The sequence below is a fragment of the Ambystoma mexicanum genome, chromosome 12 (genome assembly GCF_040938575.1).
Source record: "Ambystoma mexicanum isolate Mex_15411 chromosome 12, UKY_AmexF1_1, whole genome shotgun sequence".
Classification (NCBI taxonomy): domain Eukaryota; kingdom Metazoa; phylum Chordata; class Amphibia; order Caudata; family Ambystomatidae; genus Ambystoma; species Ambystoma mexicanum.
The window spans coordinates 85,624,529-85,651,081 of record NC_090936.1 but is presented as its reverse complement, the minus strand read 5'-3'; the positions used below and the strand labels follow the sequence as shown (position 1 = coordinate 85,651,081).

General features: G+C 45.3%; 1 protein-coding gene across 1 annotated transcript in view; it reads left to right on the top strand.

The window, feature by feature from the left end:
- Nucleotides 1–26,553, top strand: part of CCDC146 (coiled-coil domain containing 146) — a 1,748,551-nt gene that overhangs the window by 77,507 nt on the left and 1,644,491 nt on the right. Inside the window, exon 2 of the mRNA XM_069628051.1 lies at nt 21,796–21,855. Within this exon, the coding sequence (XP_069484152.1) occupies nt 21,796–21,855 (60 nt within the window). The remainder of the gene's footprint in view (nt 1–21,795; nt 21,856–26,553) is intronic.

The window sequence follows — 26,553 nt, the reverse complement described above, 5'->3', positions numbered from 1 at the left end:
ACCTGACATGGCCCTATATATTCAAAAGTCTCGCTCAGGTGTGGGTTATTGCAACCACTAGACTGCACCCTGCAGTTTGGTGCCTCGGAGTCCCTCTTCTTCGTCTCAGTACTCAGGGCATTGTGAAGTCCCCAATGTTCTGATTCCTTTCGTCTTCAAAAATGCAAACTTAAAATATATTGCATTCAGGCTTGGACTGGCCTATTGGGCAATAGGGCAATGCCCGAATCCAAAAATGCTAAATGCTAGTGGGGGCTAGTTTTGTTGGGCCAAAGTGGCCCACTTTTTTGGCCAATGTGAGCCAGTTTGATGAGTTCACTGTCCGGCTAGTAGTTTTGACCAGTGTTGCTGAATATTCTTTGAAAAGCACAATTTGCATCACATTTTATCAAAAAACATCCACATGAGTACTATTCAAACAGTCTGTCACAAAAGGAACAAATTGCCATTTGCAACTGTGGACCACTTTTTCATTGGGGCCCAAGACAATGTTATGCCCCATTCGGATCCTGATTGCATTCATTCGATTTATTAAATACATCTCTAGGGAAGGGTTTTAGATATAAGGGGGAAAATTATTTTCATCATAGGACAAGGTGTTCAGGCACAGATTCCCACATATATTGTTCCTCTGTTGATGTTGATCCCAAGAGTTTTCACTACGATACATTTGGGTAGCTTTATGAATGGAAGCCTTACTCTGACAGCAAGCCATTAAATATTCTGGCATCATGGAGATCTCCCTCTCTGAAGAAGATACATAATGCGTCCCTCCTAACAGAGCCCTCCTGTTCCTTTTGGAAGCCTTCTCCTCCCAGGTGAGCCACCCGTCTGATATCATCCCCAGGGTTAGGATACGGTAGCGGCTGCCTTCCGCTGCCCACCTGTGAGGAGACTTTAGGCAGGGGTTCTGGGAGGACTCTGCAGGATTCATCACAAGATGTTGTTTGTAGAGCCGAACAGTTGGTGCACAGCATTTTACCCGGGAGGACGTTTTTTCTGCTGCTACACCAGGTCTTCAAAGGCCGTTTCCTGTGCAGAGCGCTATGTGGAGTGTTCAGCATAGTGTAGTCTGCTGGGGATGCTGTTTGCAGAGCAGAAAGGTTGGTGGACAGCGTTTTACCCGGCAGGATGTTTTTCTGCTGCTACACTGGGTCTTCAAAAGCTGCTTCTCAAAGAGGGGCGCCTATGGACTAGCTTTTGATTGTTTAAGCGACTTGGGTTTAGTCACCCTAAGTTTCCTAGCGTCATCCAGACGTGGACCCCTTGCTCACTGTGCTCAGAGAGGCACAGCTCCACCTCACTGATGAGGCCTAACAAGGCTGAAACACGTGTATGGGGTTGCTGTTGGTACTCTTGTTCAGAAGAGAATTGCCATAGCATTTTGGTGCTGGACTGCCTGTGTGGGCGGGACAAAGACTGATATGTAAATGGATATTTCCCTTCTGTGAAAGGTACAGTGAGCTAAAGTGTGGCTGCGGACACTTGAGTGGGTACCATCCCAAAGAACAGGTCATTTAGCTGTGTTTGTTCTCAAAGAGGGGCGCCTATGGACTAGCTTTTCATTGAGCAGAGTGTAGCCTGTTGTAGTCTGCAGGAATCAGCCTGGGTCTTACTTGGTTCCCCTTCCGACTGGAAATACCTGGTGAATTCCTGGTAGTTATTCTCTTCTTCGGGAGGGATCGTTTTTGCCTGCCCGTTTGCAGATATGTATGTGCTACAAAGTAAATCTCCATTGTCTACAGGCGCTCTTCAAGATGCCTATCTAAGCGCCGAAGTGGGGGGAAATGTTGACGAATTACGACTTCGGCGGAAGATAATGTTGAACCTTCCAATATGGACAAAGAGTCTTCTGCTATCACACATTTGACCTCTAAACCCCTTTTGCTCTGAAAATGAGCTCTCAAAAGACTCTTAATTGAGGAACATTTCGATATTCAAGGTGGTGGATGTCCCAGATGACTTAAGGGGATTAAAAACTGGGGTATTTTTTTGCAGAGGCAATTAATAGGGTCTTGACAGATACAAGGGGTAAGATGACCCCCAGTAATTATACTGAGACTTTTCCAACACTCGTCTCAGAAGGAGGCTCGGAGAGTCGATTATCAAGATCTCCCTCCTTGTATGCTTTGAATAGATCAAAAATGGTTGATACCTCTGCTTTTTCCTAACAACCACCTCTACCCCTCTGAACACACCGAAATTAACTCCCAGGCTATGTGTTTTGATGCAAGAAACTCCCTCTGTATTATTTGCTCTAAATGGTGTCTTGAATTCTTTGGTGAAATATAAACAAGATTTCAAGCATCAGAAGGTTAAACTTAATTTAATTTCTGCTCAGCTCATTTTCCTAGAAAGATGTACTTTATGCTAAGACAAGCGATTCACAAGGTCGTAAAAGTCATCTTTCTTCTGCCCCAGTAGCAGATAAGATTGGTGTAAATTATGTAATCAGCATGGACTAGGAGGTTTCGGTAATAAAACTTGTGGTATCTGAACTTTCTGTACTGATAACTGCTCCTGAAGATCCACCAGGTAATCTCGAGTTACAAAATTCCTTGGTTGTGTGAGAAACCAGAAGGTGTCTCACCCACTAGGCCCCCGGGGATCTGTTATCCAGGTGGCCAGGACACACCCATTGCTTTTGGATCCAGTTCCTGGGGGTAGACCAATGCAGGTGGATCACCTGGGTGAGGGGTCTTCGGGGAGTGGGACACCAGATGCTGAGATGCCGGCTCCCCTTCCCTGTAACACCTTTACCCCATCCTACCAGCTAGCATATTTAGGAACTCTAACCCCCCTTTACAACACAAACACTTTCACACGAACAGCCCGCTATGATAGAAAGCAGACTTACACCCGAGCCGTGTAACTGAAATGTCCCAATGCATTGGTCATGCGAGGTCGGGCAATTACTGACAATTACTCACACCTGACTTCCATTAAACCTCCCCACACAGATAAAAGGCGGAGCATGAGAGCACACTCTGAGCGAGACAAAGCACACGAGGAAACAGCAGTTTCGAGACGGCAGCTGAACGAGAGCAAATCAGAAGGGTATCGCAAGGAGGCAAGTTGACCTTTTCGACAAGCAACCTTTACTTTTCAGAAACCTCAAATATAGAAAGCCTAAGACCAAGAAAGTAGGCTGAAGAATCCTGCATTGTGTGTCGGATACCCGGAGCCCTCCAGCGTTAATAATCAAGGCAGGGTATAAGTATCAGCTGCTGTGGTACCATCCTTGGCTCCAAGAACAAAGCAGCGTCAGTGAAATCAACACAGCCGGTGAGTTGGGGAGACTGATACAAGACCGGTCTGCGTTGAAGCCAAGGTTGCAAGCAGCAAAATTGTATGGCGACCGTTGGAACAAACATTAGTAAAGTTGAACTGCTGATGAGTGATTGAACTTTAAAAGCAAGATACAATACCTTTGACGAAGTGGTCTGGCACCCCATGGGTGCTCAATTGAAGGCCTCTGTAAGGTATCCAGCTTAGAAGTGGCAAAAGTGAAAGTGAAGAAAAGGTTATATCGAGAAGAGAACTGTTAAATGTGAATCGAAGTGGTCTTGGGACAGGTCAAGCAAAATCCCACGCACAGTCGAAGTCTTTTGATGAAGTAGAGAAAGTTTGGAAACGTAGGTGAATTTGGTCCGAGCCCAGCGGAGGGAGACCTGGGGTGAACAGTAAATCACCTGAGAAGTTGTATATGGGAAATCCTAAGAAGAAAGTAACTTCAATGTTTGTCGTGTTGCATCAGGCCCTCTGGAATAAGAGACTTTGACACAGAAGGCCCTGATGTTGAGGTTTTGAACTGAATCCTCGTGCTAGAGAAGCCAGAGAGTGTGCTAAGCTTGAGTGTGCCACCTTGTCCTGTGCTGAAAATGTGGGGGAGGGAAGCCAACGGCTTGAATATCCTGACGTATCATTTCTTGAACACTTTTCTTTTGCATAACATTGTTTCCCACACTATTTGTATTTAGAATTAAGAATTGACAATAGGTCTATTAGTATAGGCCCTTTTATTTTGACAGACTCGACTAGGACTGCATTATTATTATTTGATGGTGGTATCTTTAGATTTAGTTTTAGATGAGCGTTTTTCAAACCCATTGAAGTTCAGTAAACACCCTTGAACTGTGATCGCGTGTCTGTTTTACTGTTTGATACCATGCCTTCCTTACAGTTGTCCATGTTAGTCTCCTAAATTTGAAACCTTACCTAAAGCTAAAAAAATAAAAAGAATTCTCCTAAATTAAAAAATAAAGGATCACGAAAATTCCTTAGAAGATTAAAGCTATCTTTATTATCAAATGAAGATTCCAATTCAACCAATCCCACCTCCTCTGCTCTAGAAAACAATCTTATCTTTGAGGAAAATGGGATTCGGGTACTATCTAGAAAAAAGAAAAAATGTTGCAAATTAACCAAAATTGCTCAGAGACCAGCAGAAGGGAAAAGTTTGATAAAACATTTTGTAAAGGCGGCGGTTCCCATTCCTGTTGTAAAAAACCAATACCAATTGTATTAAATCCGTAGGACGAAATACATTTACTGACGAGGAAACATCTAGCGCTTACTCGCCAACTTTTTAGCAACTTTTATGAGTAGGTTGGGCACACCTCACAGAAGGTGAATAAAACACATGGCAATATACCATCATTGAATATTCCCACACAAACTGCTCTTCTGCTTTTCTTCAGCCATGGGACTGGTTCCCAGACTGCAATTTTAGTCTACCTGTAATTTTCATTGTAGTAATAGGGCTAGTTAATCCCCTCTCCTATCCAGATAGGTGGTACACCACCGTAAACCAGGGTGAGAACAACCTAGAGGGACAGGGTGTTCTTCCAGCCAGGGTGAGGTTTAGGGAACACATTAACAGTTTCTGAAAATGACCTTAAAATGTTTGATTAAGTAACGATTCCTGTTTTGTGTGATATTGTTTCACATTCCTTACATGTGAATGGGTCTACTAATGGTCCAGGAAAATGAGAATTAATTATTACTGGTTAAGCATTATTTCTTTGAATACACCTGGGCATGCCCATCTTTTGTTGAATTTCCCTTCTGCTTTTTATTCCATCATCCACTCAATTATCTGTTTCCAAGAAATGTGATTATTAGAAGTCCCATTTGTTGATGGGTTCACCATTTTTTTTAAAATTATTGTTTACTTATGGCCTTATAAAAGATGATGTGCACATTTCATCCATATTACTACATATAGATATCACCATTTTTCATACTGTTGCTCAGAAGGGTCTGATGAGTAGGCTCTATGGGGGCCTTATTTGTTCAATACGTAACAATTTAGTCTTGGTGGCCAATATTTGGAAGACAGCCCCAAGTGACATTTTGGCCATCAAATTGAGCTGGCTTGATTATACCACTATTATCAAAAATTATTGTTTACTTCTAAATGTGTATTGGAATCCCAAAAAAGCTATCTATAACTTTTTTTCTAATTTTATTCACTGATAATCTTGAAGGATGGGATTTAAGCGTCTCTAGATATGTGATTGTTTTGGGAGATTTTAACTGCGAGTGCTCCGATAGCAGTTTTTTTTCTAACCTTCTTGCCTCTGGTTCGTTCCATCAGTCTATTTCCTGTGGCAGGGCCATTCGGAACGTGATGAATTGTTGTGGGGACTTTCCCTTCTAAATGGTTGAGTTCAGGGTGACATGCCACTGCATTATACCTGCCACAACTATACATTTCAATCTACCTTGGATTATATTTTTGTTTCCAACTCCTTATTTGACAGTTGTTCTAAACAACATACTAAAGAAGAAGGAAAGTGATCACTCTCCTTTGAGCTTGACTACTGAGATTTAGATGGTTCCAAAGGTTACAGAAAAAATGCTTTCTTCCGTAGAAATTAATCATCAGAATTTGGCTGTGTTGTGTAGGCCTTGAAAACTTTTTTGGTTTTGCTTGCATCTTTCTTTGCGCCTGTATTTCCTGTGTTCACATATATGACTTATGCTATTCCCAATGAGTCCGTCTGCGTGTAGATTTTTTTTATTTTTATGATAATTCTAGGTCCTTTTGGATGACACGTGTTTCGGGATTACACTTTGCCTTTCTCAAATCCGGGCATTACTGTGACAAAAAAATATTGAAATAATGGAAATAAATAAAAAATGTGAAATCATGTCATAGAACTTAAAGATATTTGCATATTCATTTCCCTGTTCAAAAACGTATGAGAGAGTGAATACATGAAGTAAAAAACCCAACAAATGTAACCTTATACCAAGTTGTGCATCATAAACCTACAGAGAAAGCATGCGTTAGAATGGGGTCTAAAATGCCCCTTCATACTGTTATAGTAACCCGTGGTATTACTTGGTGATGAGAAAGTGAAAAGAAAATTGACATACAATTACTTTGGAGCAATTTCAGCCCCATTTATCATTCTAATGTCTTTCATTTTGTCACCTACTTCAACCTGGTAAGTATTTTCCTAAAGTTTCCTCCCACGCATTCCCTTTCACAGAAAAGAAAACCTAACTGTTGTCATTGTTTGTTGTTTTGTTTAAGAAATGCATATGCGTGAAACATTTGGTTGCAATTAATGGTCTTTCTTACCCTAAAGTATTGCGTTCCCGGTAGTATGCTTTATTGCAATCCAGTTAGTAATTGGGGTCAAATACCATCTGCTAGAAAAAGTAAACAAATTTAGGATGACCCTGGTTTAAGGCTTAGATCCTAGTTTCATGCAGTGCTGTGCGAGTTTGTTAATTTGCAATTTCCTTCTTATAGTATGTTACGAATTCCAGAGTAGAGAAAAATAAAATAATTTCAGTCTCTCTAAAAAGACAGTTTGACTATGAGGCCTCTGCATGATAGTGTTCATTACACTTTGATAACTTTTAGCTTTTTTGCATCGTTTTAAGGTTCTAAAAAGCATGTTGACCAAGCTCATTTAAAAACAGCATGTTCCCAAATGAGGGGCACTTGCATTGATTGGTCCCAGTTTAGGGTGGGCTTGTGAGAAGACCCTAGGGCTTACCTGAAAATAGTCCAGTTCGTGCTCCAAGCGTCGAGTCAGTTAGACTGCCTCTTGGAAGATAGAAGAAGGACTAGATATGACACTGCCTGTGAGGCAGAGTAGTCCTACCTTCATTTCCATTGGATTTCTGATGACGGCGATGTTTTGGGCTAAGTTAGTCATGTGCATATTGCTATAGGGTGTTTGAACCCAAATTCTTTTTAAATCCAATTATGTTGTAAGTGTTAATTCGGTAATAGATATCTAATGTTTTGTTTTTTCAGAGGCCTGATGTAATTAGATGCTTTAGTATTTTTTTACCTTATTGTTGGCCACGTTTGTCACTGCACTACCGCATATTTTGCTCGCATTTCCAATGTACGGTACGTTAGGCATTTTGGTCATTTGAATCCAAATTCTAAAATCTTGGTTTGCACTCTATTTGGACTTATAATTTAAAGCGTAAAGAAAGTTTTTCAAACAGCATTTTTTGTAACTGAAATAGTAATCTGTCTAATTAAAGCACGTGAATATCTTGATTTTAAATGGTTTTGCTTAGCATGGCCTCTCAACAATCATTTAAGTGAAATTATGGTTAAGAACAATGAGAGGCAGAAATGTTAACAGATCCCCTTTACTTAGCTGAATATGGGCCGTCTCCTGAGAGGTCTGCTTATAGACGGGGCTAATGTTTGGGGTTGTTATCCAAAAAATCATAATCATTATTTTTACTCAACAATTCAAATGAGGAAAAAAGAACTTAGAATTAAAATGAGACAACTATCTCATCTTGATCCTTAATTATATGTTAAGAGTGTTAAGTATTTAAAGCAAGCCTACACAAATTGGTTGAAATCCCATAAGTATATTTTATTACACCAAGATGAGAGAACATTTTAAGAGCATTAGTTAGTAAGGGTGATCGTTCCTTCTGGTCATTAATCAATAATTTGTTAACTCAAAGTTATCTCCAAACTCAACCGATTGCAGAATCTCAGTGGGTATGTGTAGACAAAAGAGGTGTAGTAGGGTCGCAACTCTGGGTTCCAGCTGCAATCAGCTCATAGTATGCAGTCTCCTTCGACTGGCATGTGCTTTCATGCCTCAGCAAACTTCAGGGAGGCAGATCTGATTCAGGTGTGCAAGGTTGAATCCTACTGGTTGGTATCGGGATATTGCAGCAAGGAATTCTGGTTCCTGTATTTCAGAGCCAGCCAGGATCAAACTCTTCCCCATTATTCAGTACTTGCACTCAGTGGTTGAGGGACGGGGCTATTACCAACAGTGTGGCATTTCAGATAAGGCATAGGTAACCCTGGTGTAGCCCCTCTGGAGCCCCAGACTCCAGTGACATTTGTAGATAAAGAGGAGTGATTGGGGTGCAACTCTGGGTCCCAGTTGCAATCAGCTCGGAGTCCAGTGATGTTATTCTCCTAGCGCATGCTTACATGCCTCTCAATCTTCATGGAGGCAGATCTGATTCAGGTAGGCAACGTTGAATCCTACTGGTTAAATCAATCTATGCTTTGTCCAACTATTTAAAGGCCCTTGAGCTAGAAATGAATGTATCAAAGACAGAATTATGATGTTGATATCTTTGTGAGGAAAAATTCTCTTTAATTGGCAATTGGATACTCTGAGAATTGACTGTGTGGAAGATATTTGGGTGTAAGGATATCGTCCAACATTGACAGTAAGAACGACTACAAAAATTATTACTGAAATATTATTGGTTTGGCTGCACAGCTGAAGAATATTGACCGTAGATGTGGCCGTTTCTCGTTGCTATCGCTTCTAGAGATGTACACATCTAAGGTTGTCCAGTGTTTAATTTTTGGGGTTGAGTCTACACTGATGAACATGAACTGGACCAAGCTGGATGCTTTATTATGGAGACTATGTTTAGGCTTACCAAATGTGTAACAGTAACCATTATTAGACAGGAACTGTGTCTTATTTCAATCCAATCATTAGTTGTTTGGAAAAGAATTCAATTATCCTATCAAATTGTGTCCATACCACCTTGTTCTTTATTTGCTGAATTGCGTGGCCTATTGTACAACAAATCATATGCTGTATTGCATATATGGAGTTATTTTTGTTTAAACAAATTAACATCTCTGGAAGCCGATAAGGATGATTTGATGTCTAACCCTTCTAAGATTAAAATCAAACTCTGGTCCCTTGCCTAGATTAGCTCGAGAAACAGTCTCATGAGGTATCATCTTTTTCATCTTTTTTTCTTAATCAACGGTAGAGGTGAAAGCTTTTAACATTATTCTTCTATATTTATTGCATCATCCGTCTCGATCTTTTAGGAGTAACTTCATGAGATTTAAACTCAATCCAATATTAACAGCGCAATGTCAGAAATATCAAGACATGAGAGCAAAGAGCAGAGAATGGAATTATCCATTATGTCAAAAATAGACCGATTTTAACAAGAGTAAGACAAATAAAATTTGTTATGTTGAGAAGAGATACCACAATCAGTTGCATGCAAAAGAACAGCTTCAGTCCCTTTGAGCAGACACAAACTAAGTTGGTGCAGGAGGGGGAAGGGAGAAAGTATCAAGATATGCGAATAGTTGTGAATAGACAGCATCTCGAAAATGTTTACAGAAAAAAAGGAAGAAGGGAACTGCGACAATAATTACAAGCGTGATCAAGAGAATATATTTTTGAAAGTAGGAAGATTGGTAGCATGTTTTAAAGAGGAGGGGAAAATACCACATAAAGGAGACGAGTTGAAAAGAAATTACAAATATGTAAGAAAAAGGGATAAACAATGGGAATGAGAGCAGGAGCAAGAGGGTCTGAAGGAGCAACAGTAGGGTTAGCAGTATCCCGGCAGTTAAAGCCGCTGGGATACCGCAAATGCAAATAGTGTTACCGCAACTGAGTCCAGCGCTATTAGCTATAGGACTCTATGGGGCAGTATCAGCGCCATGGGGCAGTATCAGCGTTATTACCGCAGGTGCTAATATCGCAGCTGTAGTAACGCTGCAAATGGGTGGAAAGGGGCAAGATTTACCTCCATCTCAAATGCAGAATTTTGCGGAGCGGTAATGCGGCGGTAATAGCGTTACCGCTGCATTTTTCCACTTTGCCCAACCCCTGGTGATGCCAGTGGATTTTCAGAAAGGGAAGTAAAACAGTTAAGTGAAGATGAGTGGGAAGAAGAGAAAAAGAGTGTGTGAAGGAAGAGTATTATCAATTGTCAGATCAGAAAATATAAGCAGATGGGTAAATATATTTGTTCAAGATTTCAAAGTTAGTGACAAGTGGGAAACCTTGAATTAGAACCAGTTGCATTATTTCAGCATAATCGAAGGGGCTGCACATATGACATCACACAGATCATGACCTTTCAGTTATCTTACAGGGAGATCAAATGATTAATGGCCTTGTTGATGCACCCGTCTATGCATTTTAACAAAGCTTATTGGAAATCTGAGACTGCAGCACATTAATAAATAGGGATTACTAATGTGCATAAACACACAACTAACAAATCTAAAGGCATAATGCCTTGGCTTATCAGTATTGGTTAAAATACATGGTTGCAAAGCAATCTAAAGTGTGGGTATAAGCAGCAACATATATGCAGAAGTTATCGGTACACCAAACATATGCTGGTGACTATATCCCAGACCTTGTGATTAAATGATTCAAATGTTGCCAGTAAACCACACATCTTCTCAAAAGTAATTTTGACAGATCAGGAAAATAGGGGCACATAAAGTGGTATGCCCAGGATTAGCCCGTTTTGGTACAGTGGTGTAGCTGGGATTAGAACCTAGACCATCTTCTTCCAAAGTCGAAAACTTCTCTGCTATGCTGCATCAACATTGCTTCCGCATTCTCCAATCTTTTAGATTTAATGTAGGCATTCTACTGGTATTCATTTTATTTCTAAGCTCTTCAATGTTTGGATAATAAGGAAACTGGAGAACAAGGAGGTAAAGTGATGTGCTCAAGATCACAGACTTGTGCTCATGTTGGGCAGCCAGGATTAGAATTCTATTCTTAAAATTGTCTTCCAAAGTCTGTTGTTTGGCCACTATTACACATTCATTCTCTTAGTCAGTCTTTTTGTTTTAATTATGTGTTTTATGTTGATGGTTAATTACATTTTTAAGCAACCCCTTATTTGATTGCTAAGTAAACAGAAGGACAGGAAGGTAAAGTCATTTGTCAAAGAAGGCACCAATTTGGTCAAGTGGAGAAGCTGGCATTAGAGCCCAAATATTCTGCTTCCAATGTTGTTCATTTATTAAGTAAACCTATTGTCCTCTTTTTCTCTTCGAATCCCTTACTCCCTTTCCACTCTACCCCCTTGTTCACCTCATTTCTTCCCCTCTCATTCATTTGCTCTCTCTTGCACTCCAGTTACACTGCAACACATTGTTAGTTGGATGGTGTGGAGGGAAGGTGGACATGTGTCTGTGGGTTTAAGGTGGTACTGTTTCCATGCAGATGTGCAGGTGAAGAAATGCTAAGGCATGTTTGGGAGTTTGCATGTGCATGGTACAGTGGGGAAAGTGCATGTGTTTAGTCCCATGAAAATATGCCTCTGGAGTTTTTGGGTGGAGTGTGGCAAACTGCATGTGGGACGGGGGAAGTGAGCGGAGTGTTGGAATATGTTTTTGGGGTTGGTTGGAAATTTGGAGGGATAAATGTGCCTGTGAGGGTGGAAGATGGGGTTGATGTTGGATACCTGAGTAAAACAACTTACAAGCTAAGGGTTCGAAAGTGAGGGTGGTTGGGAGCCATTTAGCCCCTGTTTGTAGCCTAGAAAGGACTGGTTAGCTTGACACCAACCGCTAACAGGAGCTACTTTTGGCTCCCCAAAGCAACTGACGCCAAAGAAATACAACTATGTGAATTTAGCTTGATGCATTTGGGACAATCTATAAATAAACATTAGGACACATCTATACAACATTTAAAGCATAAGGGGTCATAAATAATAAACAGAATTATATGTCGAATGGGTTGTGTCCTCCCAGGTATTGCTCATCTTTGATATCTTCCATCCAGGGTCAGCTGTTTCTGAAATTTTTTTCTCTGCAGAGAGTGCCGTGAATCGTCGACTCGTGCCCCTTGGCGGGCTACATCCGTTCTCGAGCATGATGTCACCGACTGTATATATAACACGGACTGCGCTTGTTTCTTCAGTTCAGTTTTTCCGCTGCGCAGTTCGCTTCGGATCGATTCTTTGGCTTTGTGTCAACAGTTGTTTGGCAAATGTCGACAAGCTCCTCGTCCTCCGACTCCTCGCCTGATCGCATGGTCCTCTGTCCAGGTAAGTTGGCTTCTAAAGCAGAGTGGGCAGATTTTTTGCTCTGAATGTTGAAGATATTTAACAAGGGGGGGCGCTGTGCCACAGAGCCTGGCGTAGACACTCCATGTCACTCGGCCCTGAAACCATGCTTCAGGGCTGCTGAATGGCAGAGAAAACAGGCTCCGGGCCCCCATATTGATACCAAACCTGTGGGTTAGTTAGCGGGTCAGTTGGTAAAAGTCTGGCATTGCTGCTATATCAGGAAGCAGAGATACCGCTGACATTGCAGAAAGCCGTGGTCCTGTGAGAAGGAACCCAAAAATGGCAGCTGCTTAGTGCTGGAGAAGGAGGAGCGGTGCAGTGAGGGCTCGCCGGCAGCACAGGCAAGTAAAGCAGCAGAAGGGCGGATTCCGCACCAGAGAGAGAGCGTGGAGGTGGTAGGCTTGACTGCGATCCAGCCTCGATAGAGGCTGGGCCAAGAGTACCTATTGCAGGCAGAGATGATTCCCACCTCCCTGTCCTGTGGCGTTGCTGCCCCAGTCTGGCACTTTGAAGTGAACGACCCTGTGTAGCAAGACCAGCAACTGCGGCGGCAGGCGGTCTGTTGCCGCACCACAAGAAGGAGCAAGCCTGAGTGCAAGGCTCAAGAGGGAAGAAAACAACAGCGCGGTTCAGGCCCAGAGGCGGACTGCAGTGAAAGGGGGCAGGCGGCGCAACTCGGGCAAGGTCCATGGCAGGGTGTGCCCAGCGCCCTCGCTTCGTGATCAGCGTTAAGACACTGCTTAGAGAAGGCAGCCCCATGCAAATCACTGCAGAGCAAACAAAGCTGCATTAACCCGAGGGGCTCCACTACATACACCAGGCATTTTAAGATCTGCAGACATTTAGCAGGTCTACTGAGGGAGACCGCTATAGGTTTAGAGGCACTGTGCACAGTGCTCTGATGCCTCACTCAACCCGTGCAATTAACAGATCCCCGTCCCAGGCACCTGAGTGGAAGAGGGTGATACAAACCCCTACTGAAGCACCACATCAGGGATATGGCCCAGGGCAGAAGCCCTTCCGCGGGCCCCAGGAGGGGGATACTGGACTGGGGCTATCAGGTGCCCCCACCCTTCATCACAGCCACTAGTAGTGGGAGCCTCGTGCTAGCAGCGGCGACAGCTGTCGAGTAGAGGGAGACAGATCAGAGGGAGCGCAGGGAGTGTCCCTGACCACTGGTGTAAAGCACTGAGGCAGCAGCTTCCAACCTGGAAGACGCCCACAGAGATGACTAAGGACAAGGCGAGGAAGCCAGGCAACCAGACAAAGATGGACGCATATACCACAGGGGCTCACTGGGGCAGGCTGTGCCGGAGGACCCCGGGGAGGAGGCAGGATGAAAAGACGAGGCAGTGAATGTGATGCAGGAAATCCTGAAGGCGATCCAAGAGGTCTGGACACAGTTGGAGCAATTGACTTCGGGCTCCAGCAGCAGGACCTACGGAACATGTCCAGGAAGCAGAACACTGCGTCTCAGTGGTCGAGGATGCACTCGCACCACTACAACGAGACACCCAAGCATTGCTAAAGAGGATGGCAATCTTCGAAAAATGGATGGATAACGCAGAGGGGTGGTCCCCCCGAACAATATACAATTGAGTGGCTTATTGGAAAAGGCAGAGGTCCCCTCCATGGAACTGTTCCTGGAGAATTGGATCCAGGAGTGGATGGGGCCTTGGGGACTATCATGCTTTTTCTCTATTGAGCGCATACACAGGGATCCCGGGAAGGGAGCCACCCCTGGTAGCCCTGCCTAGACAGGTGATTCCATCACCCCCTCCCCTGCTAATGATGCCCTCTGCCACATTTTGACTGGCTGCCTGGTTCCTTCTGATTCATATAGGGCACCAGTCCCTCCTTGCCCAGTCTTCCCCAGTACCTCGGTCTCCCCTAACAACTACCCGTCCCCACCACCTGTACTTGCCTGCACTAGCCTCACTTGGCCAGCACCCTATTGAGCCCTTCCAGCCCCGTCCTTGCACTTAGCATGTGTACCTTCATTCCCCTGCACTTTCTGCATTCACCAAGCACTTGTCCAGCTGGCCTCCCCTTAGCACTCGCCTAGCCCAGGGGACCTCTGCCCCACCTTCCTCCCCCCTCCAGCTCTTGTGCACTCTCCAACGACCTGCACTGCCTTTCCCTCCTTAGCATTAGTGCTTTCAGCTCTGCCCGGCACTTTCCCCCACCTCCCCACTCCCTTGCACGTTTTGTTACTGCACTTGCATGATCCGAATGACACAAGGCCTGAAAGGACTGTTTTTTGTTATTCTCCATCCCTGCCGCCCCCCCTTCCTTTGTCTTGTTGCGCCTTCAAACACCATTTGCTGTATAGGCACATTATAAATACCCAATAAATAAATAAATAAACTGTTAAACTCTTGTGAAAGGGATGTCATCCTCCAGGTGGCATGCAGGAAAGGATCACTGTATCATGGAACGGTGGTGGCGGTGTTCCCAAACTTTACCAAAGCGGTTCAAAAAGCAAGGCAATCCTTCAACACAGTACAGAGGAAACTGTAAAAGGCATGGAATCAAAAGTAAGACAGACACAAGTGACAACAGCGCAAGGGTGTTTATTAAAAGGGTTTGAAAAACGCCTATCTAATCCTAAATCTACAGATGGGAGCAAGCTACGACCATCAGATAATAATAAGGCAGTCCTAGTGGTGTCTTCTCAAAATAAAAGGGCCTATACTAATAAACCTATTACCAATTCTTATCTCTAAATACAAATATTGCGGAAAACAATGTTACATAAAAGAAAGAAGTGTTCAAGAAATGAAAAGTCAGGATGTTCAGGCCCTTTACCCACGTTTTCAGCACAGGACAAGGCGGTACACTTGAGCTTACCACAGTCTCTGGCTTCTCTAGCACGAGGATAAAGTACCATCATTAACCTCAGGGCCTTCCATAGGCCCTAATTCATGGATTATTTGCACCGAAAAAAATGGGATTTGTGCGCCATTCTGCCCGCAAATCCACATTTGTTAAACAGGAATTTGCAGGCAGAATGGCGCACAAATCCCGTTTTTTCCGGCGAAAATAATCCATGATTCAGGACTATAGTCTCTTCATTCAGAGGGCCTGATGTGACAAACAAACAATACGTTCTTTTCCTCTTTCAGATTTTCACAAGTACTCAATTTCTCAGGCGATTCACTATTCACCTCGGATCCCCCTCAGCTGGACTCAAATCCTCTCAACACAATGTTTGCAGATTATGCATCCAATTTCTCGTAGGACATTCTTGTTCGGGTGTCTCATGGTTCACGCCGGATCCCCCTCAGTCGGGCTCAGAACCTGGATCCCCCTCAGCCAGGCTCAGAACCTTTTAATGCAACGTTCAATTAGTCTCCCTCTGCCGTGCTCAGACTAATTCCAATTTCCAATATATCTTTACATAAACTTGCTTTAACCATAAACTGCTAGCCGATCTCCCTCGGCCGGGCTCGAACCAACTTTATTGACTTTGTCATCAACTTCTTTTATGTTATTACTATTGAAGATATTCAAATGTGCACAAGATTTTGCTTCACCCGTTGCAGGACCACTTCGATGTCACAATTCTTCATCACTCTTCACCTTTGCCACTTTTCAGCTGTATACCTAACAGAGACCTTCGAATGAGCACAACACGTGGTGCCGGACCACTCTATCTAAGGTATTGTATCTTGGCTTCAAAGTTCAATCACTCATCTTCTGTTTAATTTTGTTTGTGTTGCTTGTCACATATGCTTCATACACTGTTCTCTTCAGCTTTCACTATACAATGTTGCTGCTTGCAACCTTGGCTTCAACACAGACTGGTCTGGTATCAGTCTCCCCCCAACTCATCGGCTGTGCTGACTTCACTGGTGCTGCTTTGTTGTAGGAGCCAAAGACAGTACCACAGCGGCAAACGATTCTTCCCGCCTTGACGATCGATACAGGAGAGCCCCGGGTACCTCTGACATGCAATGCAGGATTCTTTAGCCTTGTTTCCTGGTCTTATGTTTCCTATTCTTGAAGGTTTATGAAAGTAACAGTCTTTAGTTGAAAAGGTTAAGGGCACTCTCCCGCCCCCCCTCTTGCAATCCTCTTCGGTGTTGCCGTCTTTCGCCTTGTATTAAACTGGCATCTTGGAACTTTTGCTTTGCTTCCTCGTGTGATTTGCCTTGCTCAGAGTGTGCTCTCATGCTCCCCCTTTTATCCATGTGAGGAAGTGTGATGGAAGTAAGGTGTGTGTGTAATGGTCAGTAATTGGCTGACCTTGCCTGACCATTGCATTGAGAAATGTCAGGTATACGGCTCGGGTGTTAGTCCGTTTGCTCCTGTATTGAGCTGTCAGTGAGGAAGTGTTTGCGTTGGGATGTGGGGGATGGGGGTGGTTGATCTTCTAAGTATCCTAGCTGGTAGGATAGGGTAAAGGAGTTGCAGAGAAGGGAATACCGCGTCTTTCCATCTGGTGTCCCACTTCCCGAAGACCCCTCATCCAGGTGATCACCCGCACTGATCCACCCACAGGAACTGGATCCAAAAGTGATGGCTGTGTCCTGGCCACCTGGATGACAGATCCCCGGGGACTAGCGGGTGAGACACCTTCAGGTTTCTTAAATTGGGCCTTGCAAACTGTAGCCCAAGGTTACTGCTTCGCTTTCTTGAGAAGGTGTCCCAATTGCCCACCAGGGAGCCACTCCCTCAAGGTTATGGGTCTGCAGGAGATTGCCACCCTGCTGGGGGAAGGTGCTGTAGAGCCGGTGACTTTGGAAGAGAGGAACCTGGGGTGGTACTCCCTTTATTTTTTGATCCGCAACATGGACAGAGGATTGAGACCCATCTTGGACTTGAGATGTTTGAATAGGTTCCTCAGGAAGAACAAGTTCGAGATGGTTACTCTCTCTCAAATCCTCCATGCTCTCCAGCTCCAGGATTGAATTGTATCATTGGACCTTCAGTATGCTTACACAGTAAGTATTTGAGGTTTGCCATTGGCAGTTCTCATTTTCATTTTCGGGTTCTGCCATTCGGGCTCACCTCCGTCCGAGGGCTTTCACCAAGTTAATGGTGGTAGTGGCAGCAAGTCTCAGGAGGGTGGGCGGGATTCTCATCTATCCCTACCTGGACGATCGGCTGATCAGGGCCTGTTTCCCAGAACAGGTCCTGGAGCATCTCTGCATCACATGCCACTGTCTCCACAAGCTGGGCTTCTCCCTCAATTTCAAGAAGTCCCACATGGTACCTTCTCAAAAGCTTTAATTAATTGGAGTGGTCCTAGATGCTTCGTCAGGGGAAGCTTCGCTACCCGAGTTGAGGGCTCAACACATTCAGCAGATGTTCATGAAGTTTCTAAAGGCCCAACATCTACCGGCCTTCGATTTTCTAAGGTTGCTTGGTCTCATGAATTCCTGCATTTTGCTGGTACCAGAGGCCCGTCTGAGAATGAGGTTTCTTCAATGGGCCCTCAGACACCAGTAGTCACAGTTCCCCGGCAGAATGACGGATCTTCTTTAGGTATTGAGCATGGTTGCACAGGATCTCCTGTGGTGGGCCTGCAAGAAGAACTTGTTGAGGGGGAACCCTTTTGGCAACCATGGCCAGAGATTACAGTAGTTACGAACGCCTCCTTCACAGGTTGGGGAGCCCAGACCAGCGATCTGAAAATCAGCTGTTGTTGGTCTTCATCGGAGTCCAAACTGCACATCAACCTTTCGAAGCTGAGGGTAATCAGATTAGTGCTGATGGCCTTTCTGCCCACTGTACGTGGAAAGAATATCCTGATCATGACGGACAACACAGTGGCCATGCATTAGCTCAACAAAAAAGGGATGTAGGGTCACTACCACTGTGCAGAAAGGCAATGCAGCTCTGGTTTTGGGCGCTGCAAGAAGGAATCTCTCTTGTGGCCATTCACCTGGCCGGAAAGGAGAACACAGCGGCGGATGCTCTGAGCAGGCAGAGTGCAGTCGCTCACGAGTTGGAGCTAGCTCAGGAAGTCCTTCAAGAGATCTTCACCCTTTGGGGAATCCCTCAAGTGGATCTGTTTGCATCCAGTGTGAACAAGAAGTGTGACCTGTTCTGCTACAGGGATTTTCCTCCAAGAGCAGCTCTAGGAGATGCGTTTGTAGTGGACTGGGACTTTCCACTCCTATGTGTGTTTCCTCCAGTCCCGTCATTCCTCACATCATCAGGAGGTTGAGAAAGTTCAGGAAACCATGATCCTAATTTTTCCGCATTGGGCTAGGAGGATGTTACATCTTTTGGACATGTCCATCTGCCCTCCAATTCGTCTTCCCCAAAGAGAGGACCTACTCTTGCGAGAGAGGGGTCTCATTCTTCACCCAGAAATCGGGACCCTGAACCTTCATGCCTGGTTTCAGAGATGTTAAGATACAAAGATTGGGACCTTACCAAAGACGTAATGGACGTGTTGCTTTCAACCAGAAGACCAGCAACAAGGTCTCGGTACCACTTTCGTTGGAAAAATGTTTGCAGTGGGTGCAGAGCTAAGAATGTAGACCCTTTCACCTGCGACACACCGGTGGTGCTGTCTTTTTTAAACTTAATTTGGCCTATCAGGGGCTGCAGGTTGCGACTGCAAAAGACTATCTGACAGCGCTGTCTGTTTTTAACCATTCGCTGTAGCAGGGATCGTTCTTCAAGATCCCTATTGTGGTCCTAACTGTTTTCCCTCCTGTTCATTTATTGTTCCTGTCTGGGATCTCAACCTTGTGTTAAAATATCTCATTGGTGCTCTGTTTGAACCCCTTTTTTCATGTCCTTTAAGGATGCTGACCCTCAAAACCATCTTCTTAACGGCCATTATCTTGGCCCGTACTTCAGTGAATTACAGGCTCTATCTTGTAGAAGTCCATTTACCACCTTTTACAAGGAGAAGGTTATTTTGTAGCACAAAAGCTTGTGCTTCCTAACTTTTACCCACCACCACATCCAATAAAGGAGAAGGAGAGACTACATTGGGCCTCATTACAACTCTGGCGGTAGCCGTGCCCTTATTAAGCCTTATTAAGGGCACGGCTGACGCCCAAGTTGCATTTTTTCCAGCAACCGCAAATGGACAAGAACCGGGTCATTCCGAGCTTGGCGGACCCGGTAATTGCCCATTTGCGGGTGCCGGAATCAAGAGCCTCCCGATCGCCATTCTGCCCAATAGGGCTGAATGGGGATGGGGAGGTCGGATGCACCGGGACATAAAGAGTTGTGCCGGTGCATCCGACATGCTCTGCTCGCGGGTACCGTTACACCCGCCAGGAAAAACCTGGCGGGTGAAGCGGCACACGCGAGCAGAGCACGTAGTATGGCGGTCCGGGAACTACGATACCGGCATGCTTACCGGTACCGTAGTTCCCGGACCGCCATGCTTGTAATGAGGCCCATTGTCTTGATCCTAAAAGGGCCCTTGAACTTTTACATTCTAGAATGGCAAAGCTTAGGCAAGACGACCAGCCTTTTGTGGAGTATGCCAGTCTCAAGCCAGGTTTAGCTGTAACCAAGCAGACCTTGTCCTGCTGGATTATCCTTTGCCTATCGGAATGCTACCACCTAGCGGGTTAAGACGTCCTGGTTGAATTACAGGCATGCTCGACTACTGGTGTGGCTACTTCATTGGCGTTACAGAGAGGGGTTCCAATGCAGGACATCTGTAGTGCTGCAACCTGGTCTTCTCGTAATACTTTCGCAAAACATTATTGCCTGGACTCTGCATCGGGTCAGGAGGTGAGGTTTGGGAAAGCTGTTTACACAGCGTTAATGAAAGATGAATTCTCTGTTCCCACCTCCAGTAACATACTGCTTTGGTAATCTATCAAAGATGAGGAATACTTGGGAAAATGCAATCTTTTCGAAGAACAAATTACTTGCCCATGGTAATGTTCTTTCGACTGGTTGTTCCTCCCACATATTCCTCATTGCCCCTCCCATCCTGCTCCTCAGGAGAATTTCTGTATATATTACACCTTTCTCTCCTCCAGCGTCTGGTCATTCCTTGGCCTCGCGAAGTCTGTGTTTTTGAGAGAGGAAAAACTAGAAATGAAGGAACGGCTGCAGTGCGCGCTATATATACAGTCAGTGACGGCATGCTTGAGAGTGGATGGAGGCCGTCGAGGGGCACGAGTCGACGACACATGGCACCCGATGCTGAGAAAAAAGTTCCGAAGCAGCTGACGCTGTATGGAAGATATCAAAGATGAGGAATACGTGGGAGGAACAATCAGTCGAAAGAACATTAGCAGGGGTACGTAATTTGTTCCTTTCCATCTTATGTAGAAGTTAGATTTGTTGAACAATATGTGCTAGCTCCTCGTTCCCACCCCCTAGTAGCTCCTAGTCACTGGTTAATGCTGGAGACCCAAGAGCTGCATTTAGCTCCTGTTTTCCTAATCTTAATTTCGAGCCCTGAAGCTGTCAATTTCCATTTATTTCTAATCCTATGTGAGATTGTTCTAGTTTATCCAGTCTGCTGTATTCAAATAATAATTTCACAGAAGGTCAATATTGTTGATCACATGCCTTGCTCGTATTATTCTGAATGCTCCATCAGTTGACCATTATAGCAATTCCACTATCTGCCCATTAAATTGCCAACCCTGTCTTATTAGCCAGATTGCTACCCCCTTCCTGCTATCATTCATGCTGACCTCATGCTTGCTGGTCACTATTAAAGATTCTGCTTCTTACAACTCTCATCTAATGGCCTGTTTTGAGAATCCTCTATTAGAGTACTATTTCTCTTTGAGGGACAGTGTTATGGGTCTAATTGTCTTATGAATTTGAGAAAGAAATTTGAGAAAAATGTGCTTAACATGCAGTGCTACAAAAATACTTAAACTGTATTGCCTTGAAATGGTTTTGTGTGATTGCTCAGTGAGGCAATACTTTCTTATAGCAGGGAATATTTCCCAGTGGTACATGGATTGTGGGACATTTTTTGCTTGACGGAAGATTCTGCAGATCCTTTCCACTCATTCCACTGCAAATGGTCTAATGCAACCACTTTTCCTTCCTCACCTCCCGACAGTGTAAACAAGAAGCTGGATGCTCTTGCCCATAAGGTTTATGCTTCTGGTAATCTAACGTCGTGGGCTGTGAATGCTGCCTGTGCCTTTGCACGGTACTCCAACACCCTTTTGGAATGTGATTTAAGGTAGCATTGTATAACCTGCTCCAGAGATGAGTAGGATTGTCAGATTTGGTTAATGGTAGGAAGGAGGCTCCTAGGCAGATACTACAATCCGGGCTGGACTGTCAGGATCGTATTACAGTGTCACTGTCACCAATCCACAGTACATCAGAAGCGTACTAGGGAGATGTAAAGAATCCCCAGGACCGGGGTGGTAACTCCTGGAAAAGGACCACTAGATGCAGCAACCCCCAGAACCCTAGACCGGAGAAAGAAATAATGACTAGTGTCAGTATGAAGGAAAGTTATTCTTTATGTATATGTCATGCTATGTACCTGATTTCTTGTCTTTGCAGGTCCAGAATCCAGAACAGGCAGTCCATCCAGGCCCGACACAAGGGAATCCAGCAATGCAGGTAAGGATCCAAGTAATGGCTCCAGCTAAGGAAGTCCAAATACAAATAACCTTGTATCGATCCAATAGTCCAGGAGAGGCATGAATTTCTGAAAAAGTAGTCCTTTAGGGGTTTGAGATTAGAATGAACAGGGCAGTGGTGGGGGGCGGTCTATGGGACCAACAGATCCAGCCACCAAGAAGGTAAGGTATTTGTATTTATTGTGTTTATATAGCGCTTTAATCCAAAGGGCTTTACATTATAACAACAAAATACATAGAAAATTATAACAGTAGAAGCAATTTACAATCATGAATCAAACCAATAAAACAGTAAGTAGAGCAATTCATCTGTGAGTGAGAGGGAAGGGGTGAGGAAGGGAAGGAGGAGGGAAACAGAGGGTGTAAGGGTGAAGATGAGGGAGGGGAGGGGGGTGGGTAGGCAGAGGCAAATAGGGAAGATTTGAGGGAAGGAGAGAGTGAGAGGTGGGAAAGGTATCAGGGTGGGGAATGCAGAAGGAGAGATTTCAGGGAAGTACGGAAGGAGGAAAAGGTAGGTATAGAGCGGATTGAGAGAGGTAAGAGTTCCAGTGCAGGGGGGCTAGGAGCTGAAAGGAACGGAAACAGGAGGAGGCACATGGGGAAGGAGGGACGGTGAGAAGGAAGTGATCAGCAGAATGAAGGGAGTGGGAAGGAGTGTAGAAAGAGAGGAGAGAGGAGAGATAAGGGGGAGCAAGATCGTGGAGAGATTTAAAGACTAGACAGAGGAAATGAAATTTAAGTTGGGAGTGAAAGGGAAGCCATCCAAGGAAGGAAAGCGAAGAAGAAATGTAGTTATGAGGGGCAAGGAGACAGAGGGCGTGGCCAGCGAGCATGTAGGAAAGACGTGCTTTCCTGAGCCCTCCTTCTGGATATGCCACATTGATCCAGCAAACTACGGATTTGGCGATACATTAATATACAAAAACACCTGCCAAGGGAACATTGAACCGCCTACCCATTGTGCCCTCAAGGGCGGCCGAAATTGGAGCCGGCAAATACATCACATCTAAGGACTCACGGAAACATTGAAGATCTGAAGGCAAAATGGTGCGCGAAGACACCGAGCCCGCCGCTCTGTAACCATTGCACGACACTGCCTGAGGAAGAGGTGGCACACAGGACTCGACGGCAGATGAGGAGGAAGGGATCACTGACGAGTGCCTCCCCAAGTAGAAAGTGAGCCGACGAGGGAGTGGCAGCGAGAGGAGATGTCGCCAGCCTGCCAGAGAAAGTGAACAAGGAGACCCGTGAAGTCAAAAGGATCGGAGACCCTGGGCGCACAGTCACCTGCGGCGGCCGGGGCGAAAAACAGGCACCTGGCGCCACCGGCTGACCTCCGCCGATGCAAGGAGATTGAAAAGCGAGGGGCACGCAACGCACCACGGACAACAGACACGATCCATCGGCACAGGGGCTCCAGATCACTGTGAGAGGCAGCGCAATGGGGACGTTCACGGCCGGGAGCTTCCTGATGGACCTGAGGAGAAACTAGACTACGCCTGATTACCCAGCATGATCCGGAGAGCAGAGACTGGTACGAGCAGGACACTGCGTGAGTGGCGATGTGCGGAGGCAGTGAAGGTCACCATGAGATTACTGCCCTACAATAAAACATATTTAGTGCTTCCTGATAGCACTGGAGGCATTAGCTGCAGTGTCAGCAGACGACTGCAGCAGACACCCCACTAGCCCTAACAAGCCCTCAGAACATTGAAGAGGCACCAAAGGAGGAACCAAATGCACCCGCACAGCGCTGCAGCGGCTGCCCAGTAGGAGAAGCTGCAACCCCATTTCCTCCAAGCGCTTACCCTGGGATGGACTATCATATGGACAATACTGGAGTACACTTTGCGTAGCAGCAATACAGGAATATACTGGGAGCAAACACCACCGTCTGTAATCCCACGGCACCACATTAAGTGATTGGGACCCCCGAGAATATAATGTCCCTGGACAAGCAGTGCCTCCTACGCAGTTCACTCAGAAACTCCAAATGCCAGAAGAGGCAAGGAAGAAAGGGTCGACGAACCAGAAACAGACATCAGCACACCACAAGCAAGAGACAATGGATACCTTTACAAAGAAAGCAGAACCTTCAACAGATCCTCAGCTGCCACACGACCACAGCGATGGAGCGGAGGCAGAACCCCAACAGAGCGCAGAACAGAACAATATACTAGAAGCAATTGCAGCTATGCGCAGCTCCATGGAAACTGATATAGGAAAAAAGAGGAGTGATATCGGTCTCTTGCGCCAAGATCTACGTAACTTAGCCGGCAGAGTAGGCGAGACGGAGCAAACCCTTAAACAAATTGCCAGCACCACAAAAGTGCTGAAGAAAACTGTCCTGGAGCTCACCACCCGATTAAAGGCGCTGCTGCCTGGAGCCCCGCCGCAACCCGTCATAGCGAAAATACTAAATCACAGAGATAAGGAGAAGATACTTGCCTTTTCAAGACTCGGAGGAGTGTCTCAGAATCGGACTGTCCTGAGTCTGGTAAACTTTCCAAGTTTGAGTTGGACCCGTCAGATTCCCTTCCGTTCCCCAACTCCTCCTCACCTGAGATCTCTTCTAGTGTGTCCTCGAAAATCCAAAGATCTTCTCATCCGATAGTCCTTCTCTTTTTTTTTTTTTTCTGTGAAGCTTAGATCCCTCCCGAGGGGAAGCCACCGTGAAGGCTTTACCAACAAGCCACACCGTGACCTCTGTCCGGAAAGGACAGTACTGGGGGAAAAAGCCAGGTGTGGCACAAAAACCCCAAGAGCAGAGCAGTTTGTAGGTGGTTTCTGGTGTGCAAAACAGGCTCCGTGCATGAGAAAGGTAAGCGGATGAAGGAAACACGCCTCACGCAAGGTTTCCGTAAGAATATCTGAGCCCAGGAGCAACGGAAACGTAAGTATAGGAAAGAAATAGCAGTTGAAGTATCAGAGAGTGCGGAGACCAGGACTATGAGCAAAAGCAAACAAGGATCGAAAGAAAAAGGAAAGAAGCGTGGATGTAGACAAGGCGCTTCTAGCCAATCGGAGGTAAGAGGAATAATAGTACAACAATGGAACAACAGGAGGAAGGAAAAAGTAAGCAGAATTACGAGAGAGAGGCAAAGAAGAAACAGCGAGAGAATAAGCGTAACACCAAGAAACGGCATGAAATCCAAGAGCGAGCGTACATCAACAGGTAGCCTGGACAGAGCAATCCAGACTCGGAAGAACGTTGCAACGCAACACGGAAATGGAGGGCGTGGCTAATGAGCCGTTCTTCCGCAGCGTGCAACCACTAGATTGCCTAGGCAGCTAGAACATGACGGAACCTCCACGTTCTCCTGCGGGGCCAAATGCACCATGAACCTAGGCGGCGCATGACAGAGTGTTCCAGAGAAACTTGGCAACCCTAGCAATATACTCGATTACACGATCCAGCTACAGAAAAGGAGGGCACAATATGTCCCAACCAAGGAGAGGTTACGAACACAAGGTCTCAAATATATGCTCCTATACCCGGCAAAAATGAAAATCATATACAATGGGAAATCCCTGTTCTTTGAGACACCGGAAGATGTGAATTCCTGGATGGACGAAAATAACTTGGGTCAGCTCCAAGAGAAACTACGCAATGAACGACACAAAACATCAGAATGAGTCTTAGCCCCCCAAAGTGTGTATGAAGCAGAGACTGAAACGAATACTCTTCATTAGCAGGATCTCAGTCCCCACCCAAAGCAAACGCAGACCGAGAAGCATCGGAAACCAAAGCCGGAGTGGAAGGGAACCCCTACGCCTGGATCACCAGCAGAAGCACCAGGCTCGGAGGAGTCACCCTCCCTCCTCAACCACATATGAACTAAGTGTGTCTTGAGCACACGTCCACCGGCGTCCCGCAGTTTGGCAGGAAGATGGTGGAAACACCTCTACGGATTAATACCGATGGGCAACAAGTTTACAGTTACAGTTTAAAGTTGAAGTTATTGTTAAGGCCACAGGAAGAATCTACGATTCGAGAACACAGCAGCACAAAAGAGAAACAACACCAACCCAAGCACCTGAGCTCACAGACAGGAGGCACCTGGAAGAACAACAACTATGGGAAGCGACGAACAAGGCCCAGTAAGGGGGCGGGGTGCGGCGAAGAAGAAAATGCCAATAACGGAAAACTTGCGAATAATCACATGGAACGTGCGTGGTCTAAATAATTATGTGAAGAGGATGAGGATAATGGCCTATCTGCGCAGGAAATGCATTGAAATCGCACTACTGCAGAAAACACACCTGACCCCAAGCAAGCAAAAGCAAATCATAGATAAGCTAAGAGGAAAAGGATACGGTTCTGCATTCTCCAAATATGCCAGAGGAGTCCTCATATGGATTGCACCAGGGCTCCCACACCGGATACTGCACAGATATTCGGACCAGGAAGGGAGGATAATACTCCTGCATGGTTACATAGACAATAAAGAGTTCTGTATAATAAATACATATGCACCCAACCATAACGCAGCAGCATTCTATTGCTCCCTTTACCCCATCCAATCGCCATTCCGGGGGACCTGTTGGATATGGGGAGGTGACTTCAATTGTGCCCTAGAACCTGCATTAGATAGGTCCAATTATACAATGAGAACAATCCCTCCCTCGACTAAAGTGTTACAAACACTGACCAGAGATCTGAAACTGCAAGAAGCAT